The sequence below is a fragment of the Triticum aestivum genome, chromosome 1A (assembly GCF_018294505.1).
Source record: "Triticum aestivum cultivar Chinese Spring chromosome 1A, IWGSC CS RefSeq v2.1, whole genome shotgun sequence".
In the NCBI taxonomy this organism is placed as follows: domain Eukaryota; kingdom Viridiplantae; phylum Streptophyta; class Magnoliopsida; order Poales; family Poaceae; genus Triticum; species Triticum aestivum.
The window spans coordinates 87,107,699-87,114,989 of NC_057794.1; the positions used below are offsets into that span (position 1 = coordinate 87,107,699).

Here is a 7,291-nt window from a genome sequence, read left to right on the forward strand (position 1 = left end):
TCGCACTTTGGCTTGTATCACGATGATCAACCAAGGCAAAAAAATTACAAGAAGAAATTATATGTTGTATGCTCCTTGATTTGTATCACAATGATCCGCCAAGGAGTATTTTTGTTGTTGTTAAACATATTCGTACTTTGGCCTGTATCATGATGATCAACCAAGGCGAAATGTCAAGATGGGGCTATATGGAGAATGCTCCTTGGTTTGTATCACAATGATCAACCAAGGACAAATTTTCTTCTCTTAAATATAAGTGCTCTTTGGCTCGTATCACGATGATCAGCCAAGGCAAAATATCAAGGTGAAGATATATGGAGAATACTCCTTGGCTTGTGTCACAATGACCAACCAAGGGCAAATTTTCCTCTCCTAAACATATTCGCACTTTGGCTTGTATCATGATGATCAGGCAAGGCAAAAATGTCGAGATGAAAATACGTGAGATATGTTCCTTGGTTCGTATCGCGATGATCAACCAAGGACAAATTTTCCTTTCCTGAACATAATTGCACTTTGGCTCGTATCGCGATGATCAGCCAAGGCAAGATGTCAAGATGAGGACACATGGGCATGCTCCTTGGTTTGTATCACAATGATCAACCAAGGAGAAAGATGAACATGATGAGAGATATAGGGAGGAGCAAGAAGATTAGAGGAGAATCATGATGCCCACCTTGTCTACCTTTCTCAGGCTTTTGATCGGACGACGACCTTGCAGCAGCAGCGTGAGGCCAGAGATCAAAAATATGAGCAGGGAAAGTAGCAGCAGAGCAGCAGCGGCCGGCCGGGGAAAAAGAGAGTAGCAGTGTGGGGCAGCGCAGCGGAGCGATCAAGAAAAAAAGAGCAGCAGTGTGCGGCAGCGCAGCGGAGCGATCAGGGAAAAAAGAGCAGCAGTGTGCGGCAGCGCAGCGGAGCGATTAGGGAAAAAAGAGCAACAGTGTGCGGCAGCGCAGCGGGGCGATCAGGGAAAAGAGAGCGCCAAGAGCAGGCCCTTTGGAGGTATTTATAGGAGGGAGCAACGGAGGAAATCAACGGAGGCACGCGCCCACGTTCTCTAGTTCGTGGGTGAGATCATGTGAGCGTGGGGCTGCCTCCTTCTTTGTTTATTTGTTTAATCACTAATTTCTCCAACTGTGTGGTTTGGCTGGCAAGTTACGTACGTGGTTAGCTCATGTGGGCTAAACCCCTTCTTTTACTAATTAACCTATGGGCCTTGGCGTCATCGAGCATATTTTAATGGGCTAGGCTTAATCAACTATTAATGTGACATTGAGGATTATTTTCTTAGTGTGACATGCCGTATATAAATACATGGAAAATGTATTTTTTATGTGGCGTTATATCCCTCATACCCATATTTCATTAGGAATGACGTGCGTCTCTTTTCCTATGTCGCCGTGATATTTTATTAGCGGCGATGAAATAATGCCCATGTATATTGCATGGTTTAATATTTGGGAAATAAGCGTCGCCCGCGATGATTTTATGTTGACATTTCACGCGGTCTAATATGTGAAGATATTAGCGCCGTCTATAATCTTGCGTCTCATGGTTATTATTTCATCGAGAATAAAACCTTTTATGGAGATTTTATTCATTTTACCAAGTTTGTGAATACCCGATATTTTCATATTCTAAGCCAATGTAAGTGCTCAACAATTATATATTGATATTTGGCTCATTCCTTTATTTCCGCGCCTGCTATTTTCTAGTAAGCAGTCAAAGTTAAACAAAGTCATTTGCTCTTCCCATTGGGTGATTCATCATTTTTGCCACTCGGATTAATTTATATTTTTATAATAGCTATTGCACCATACTTTACTTTGGCGAAATTCCGTGTCAACAGATGCCCCTCAAGTTTTGGAAGGGAATAATTCTCTGATTCACTTTCAGAACTTGAAAATATATGTAGACGAAAATATATGTGGACATATTCCGTTTCATATATATATCGCGAACGTTTTTCTTAGTGTGGGCGACACACTTATTTTGTTAAAATATCCAGCTAGATATTTATCTAGCCCTGCCTTTTGAAAGTTTGTTAGTCCCTTCGTTGGATAAGGACTCAATCTTCAAAATTTGTTACAAGACGCTGGCCTTCCGTCATGTAGTTGTAGTTGCGTCCGGCCGGAGCACATACCTTTCCTTATATATATCTTCTTCCTATCGTCTGGCAAGGGGACTCTATTTACCTCACGCATAACCCAAAGTCCAGATCTTTCTTATGATTGACCTGCTATTCTTTGGACTACTGGGTACGTAATGATGTGCACTCATTAACTGTCTTTTTCTCATCATTCTTTCGGATGATTCTCATCTCTGACTCCCTTCCTTTCTTTGTATGAAAAAGATTAGCATCTGCCGCTGAAGCACAGATCTTACGTTGGTAAGTTTGTACTTAGTTCATTCAGATAGACATCTACGTGCATGATTTACGTCTTCTGATTGCCCCTTATTTTTTGTTCCTTCAATATTGCAGGAATGTTTAGGTACAATCTGGCAAAACAACTATATTTTAGTTTCGGACGTATACCTGCTCTCTCTTTAGGTACTATACCTACTATCTTTTTTTTTCTTTTTATACACATACCAGCATCAGAGATTGGATGAATAATTTATAGATGAACCCATGCACGTAATCTCCTTTAGGCCATGAACGCCTGTGCATCTTGTCCCGTATATATGCGGAAATTTGGTCTCGCAATGACGTGCCGGCAAGTTATATACGAACTTGGTCCGACGTGCAATTGTAGAGATCAATATTTTTTTATACTTAAAATTCTCGTTTTAAAGATCAAATGTATACCTTTCTCACAATTGGCGTGCCGGCAAGTTGATATGAACTTGGCCCGACGTACAAATTGTGAGATATGTCATAGAATCAACGAAACTCCCCTTTATTCATGCGGCAATTATCAACTCTTTCCAAGTTTATATAAGATGCTCGTTTAAAGATCACACATATATCTTTTTCACAGTTGGCGTGCCGGCAAGTTTATATGAACTTGGCCCGACGTACAAATTGTGAGATCAATGTTTTATTTATTTATTTATTTAAAAGATGGTCGTTTAAAGATGCAAACTTATATCTTCTTCACAGTTGGCGTGCCGGCAAGTTTATATGAACTTGGTCCGACGTACAAACTGTAGAGCTCATTTTTAAGCTACACACATATATCTTTCTCGTAATTGACGTGCCGGCAAGTTTATATGGACTTGGTCCGACGTACAAACTGCGAGATCAATGAAGCCCCCCTTTATTTGATGCAAGAATTATCAACTCTTTCAAAGTTTTGCATATATAAACTTTTTTTTTCAAAGTTTTGCATCTATCAACCCTTTCAAAGTTGACATTCCAGAAATCCTAGATTGGGCTTTATGCATGTATCTCTCTTTTTTTGGAGGATAATTCATTTTGCTGATATTTGACCTTTGCATAATTTTTTTAGCACTAACAATCATCATCCTTTTTTTGTAGAGTGCAAATCCTTTCTTCTTCATCAAGGGCTGGCTTCGCTCGGGCTATCGCCTCCGTGGTAAAATTTCCATTCGTTTACCATGGTTCATTTATTTTGTTGTTTTGAACACAACTTGTACCTGTACCGACACACGTATATTCTTTTGTATAGAGATGGCGCAGAAATCGCGCACGGTTCCCTCACATTGACTATCCCTTGTCGAGCTAGCCAAGCAACAGAAACTATATGAACCTAGCTCCGATGACCAAGACTGCCCCATAGTTAAAGCTATAAGTATACCAAAGGGTGAACTCGACAACGGTCCTCGCGGTTGGCGAGCGAGACAGTCCAAACTAGCTTATTCATATTACCCATTGGCGGCTTCACCGCGAACTGATACAGCTTTATGTCTGGGTACTAGGATGGTATCCAAAGGTCTGACTTGGGAACGTCATGATATTGAGTATATGCCACGTCCTTCAGGCTATAATGAATGGGGGGCAAACATTTTACGAAATCATTCTTTTTCCTAAAAGGGCTTGGTGAAGGTTCAGATTACCTTTGTGGAGCTATTTACTGCTCTTTGGGTGATTATTCTATTTCACCTGCCTTGCTAAGATCTCTGTTAGAAAAATGGAATCCAAAAACCAACAAGTTCCTATTCTCATGTGGTGAACGTACTATTACACTCCTTGATATGTATCAAATGGCTGGTCTTCCTCTAGATGGAGACTTTTATGAAGAATTTATCCCACCAGAACATGCACTAGACCCCTCCCTTTGCCAATTCCCTGACTTCTTATCGGACCTATTATCCGCACATGATCAGCTTGCCAAGAACAATGGCGGCCACGTGACTTTCCAGGTCTGGTGTGACTATTTTCACAACCGGCGAGACCATTCCGTTCCTTTCGCGTCTCTTCGTGAGGTCCGCTTGTATGTCGCGGCGTACATTGCTGTTTGGTTGTGCTACTTTGTTGTCATTGGCGCGGGAGCCTACATTCGCGCTGGCGTCCTTGTGATGGCGTCCTGGATCGCTCTAGGGCGTCGAATTTCATTAGCTCCACCAGCACTTTGTTCTATCTATTTTTTCGCTTCGTCGCATCAGCACCCATCCTGTAGGACCCTGCTACCGGATTAGGGGATGGCCCGTCCATTTCATTATCGGCTGGATGGGGGTTTATCTGAAGAATGTATTTGGTAAACGAGAAAAAGTGAGCAAATTTCCAACTCCTAAGCTTTGTCCAGGGAAATTATCTATGGTGGGGACTATGTTTAGGATTCCACACGATTTTAGCCCTGAAAAGGCGCACGATTTCTTCGAGAAACACAAGAGTATTGTGTGGTACCCCTCAAATTTCTCTGACTTGGCTAGCACTCGTTGGCTGCAAAAAGCATTCACCATTTCCATCTGTCAAGGGATGCTACCGTGGAGAAGGTCCGATTATGATGACGACTTGTGCATTGTTGAGCCGTATCATCCCGACCGGGTGGCTCGACAATTCAAATTGGATCAGCAAGTACCATAACTCCATTGCGCAGTTTATATATAATAGATGACATTAGTGTTGCTTATGCACACTGGTGGCATTTATTGCGCTCGAATCCGAAACAGCCTCACTATATTCCCAACAAAGATTTTGTGGGCAATTCCTCAGTGGCATGGACAAACTGGTGGACCATTTTCATCCAACCTTTCACCAGCGTTCTAGGCCAGCTTCGTCAAGGTAACATGCACGGGCGAGATTCCTATGAAGAAAGGCTTGCCAAATATGTGAATAATGGGAAGAAACATATTTTTTCTCGCAAGATTTTGGAAGGGGATCTTGTCGTAGTAAAGAGGGTGTCTGCTGAACGGCAAGAGGAATATCTTGCAGCTATTGAGGCGAGAGAAATGCCGGCAGTGAATCATTGGAGGGACATCTTAAGAGGTTACCACTTGGATAACAATGCCCCGCCACCTTGGTTGCAACAGGTAATATATATACGTATACCTTTTTTTTACTATTATGCGCCAACACCACTATTTACTAACTGATATTATTTTTGCTATTTTTTTAGAAGCGGAAAAATAATCCAAATGATGTTGCTGCAAGTTCCTCTTCCAATCCCCGGCCACTTATAAGCGTGACAGTATCAGGCACACGTTTAAATGCAAGGAAGGAGGGTACTGACATTTTGGTTGATAGGAACTCAGAGGAACCTAGTCCAAATGCAACAATCTCTTCCGGTGGGGAGGAAAGACCTGCTGTAAAAAGGAAGATTGAAATTTCTCTTGGAGAAAGCCCATGTAATCTTGACGAGTTGGTTGATTTTATGCATGAACTTGATGATACAGGGACTGATGATAATGTCATAGGTTCTGATCTATCGTTTGAGGATTTTGATATATCAGAACCCTCTCTTAATCTTCCAACTCCCCCTACATATCTATACTCAGGCGTGGCCTCGCAGGCTGATATTTCAAACATTTCGCCTATCTCTACGCACGGTAGCTTTATTCGTCCTTTGTATCTTTTTCTATTTATTAACTTCATTGCAATATCATTTATCTTGCCCCTCCTTCTTATCACCAGGTGATACGGAAGGAGCTTCTAATCTCGTCAGTGGCGAGGGAATAATGACACAGATTTCAGCGCCATCCATGGATATTTCCGCTATTACCAAGCCAGTTCTGGATGCTATCGATTTGTTGCTGCAGAATGCTTTTGAAGCTTTAGATGCCCCTACATTAACAGATTCTCAGCGCCATGAGATTTTCCAGGCAGTTCGGTCGATGCTCCCGGTTGGTGATATTGTTCCTCAAATTGCCCCTGTCCGCGCGGCTTGGGAAAAATTTGTCTCGATCTCAGATACAGTGCAAGAAGCCCGCAGAACCATTGAGGGTCAGTCAAAGCAAAAGTCTGAATTTGTTACTGCAGCAGAGAGGAGGGCTGAATCCATTGAAGCGTCTCTGAAAACTTCAGTGGAAGAGATGTCATCCATGCTGGAGAAACAAGCTGAGAAGAAGGAACGTGTGGAGGCCCTCTTCGCTCAACTACAAGAAGCTACCGTTGAGTTGTGTACAGCTGAAGAAAGGGTCAAGCAACTGGAGTCAGACCGTTCCGCCAAGCAAGCTGAAGCCAAGAAGTTGCATGAAGATTTGCTCGAAGCTAATGTGAAAGCTTCCGAGGAATTGGAGGCTCTTAAAGGGAAGACATCGACGCTGGAGGACGAAGTCAAGTCTATTATTAGAAGTCTGAAGGAGTGGCGCTCCATGTCCAATTGAGTTTCTTTGTTCTTAATAAATCAGACATGTTGTCTATTTACATTTTTTACTCAGACTTGCATAAGGCGGCCAATCGGCAAACCCATTTTCTTGGGCCTTCTCGCATGCCAGTAGCACCATTCGTGTATGTTTGCATGGGATCTATTCATGTGTACTGATGGACTATGCAATGTTATTCATATAGCCCTGCTTTCTGTGTGGAATGGATACTCTGTGCTAATTGCATGAACTAGCTTGGGTAACCCCTTTATTTATTTACATTTTTTTGCTTGAAGCTTTATTACTTTATTTCATTGTTCATTTTTTATCTTTTACAAATTTATTTATATTTTTATATACACTGCCCTTTCGTACAACAGTTTAAGCTTATGAGAATTTGGAGTCTTTTTTTTACGCCATAGTTTAGACTCGTAGGATATCGGAGTAAAATTTTACGTGCCCCAGTTTATACTCTTAAGGGTATGGAGTACGCTTGATGATTTCTTTTCTTTGCATCACAGTTTACACTCGTAAGTCGTTGGAGTAATTAGTTTTTTTGTGCGCCCCAGTTTAGGCTCGTGAG

At 41.9% G+C, this 7,291-nt stretch overlaps 1 protein-coding gene across 2 annotated transcripts; it reads left to right on the forward strand.

Annotated features, from left to right (window-relative positions):
* Nucleotides 1-2,132: 2,132 nt before the first annotated feature.
* On the forward strand, nt 2,133-6,837 carry LOC123099891 (uncharacterized). Of its 2 annotated transcripts, XR_006448326.1 has the most exons (5): nt 2,133-2,258; nt 2,354-2,389; nt 2,483-2,551; nt 3,482-3,539; nt 6,038-6,837. XR_006448326.1 is itself a non-coding variant. In XM_044521945.1 (3 exons), the coding sequence occupies exons 1-3, from the start codon at nt 5,356-5,358 to the stop codon at nt 6,727-6,729; spliced, it is 1,203 nt and encodes a 400-aa protein (XP_044377880.1). In that variant the 5' UTR covers nt 5,353-5,355; the 3' UTR covers nt 6,730-6,837. The 2 variants fall into 2 exon arrangements, 1 of the variants encoding a protein (XP_044377880.1); XM_044521945.1 differs by lacking the exons at nt 2,133-2,258; nt 2,354-2,389; nt 2,483-2,551; nt 3,482-3,539 and adding exons at nt 5,353-5,436; nt 5,523-5,952.
* The last annotated feature ends 454 nt before the right edge of the window (nt 6,838-7,291 follow it).

Coding starts and splice junctions, on each gene's coding strand:
- LOC123099891 (XM_044521945.1), top strand. CDS start 5,356: ATGCCGGCAGTGAATCATTGGAGGGACATCTTAAGAGGTTACCACTTG. Junction 5,437..5,522: donor CGCCACCTTGGTTGCAACAG/GTAATATATATA, acceptor CTATTTTTTTAG/AAGCGGAAAAATAATCCAAA. Junction 5,953..6,037: donor TTCGCCTATCTCTACGCACG/GTAGCTTTATTC, acceptor TCTTATCACCAG/GTGATACGGAAGGAGCTTCT.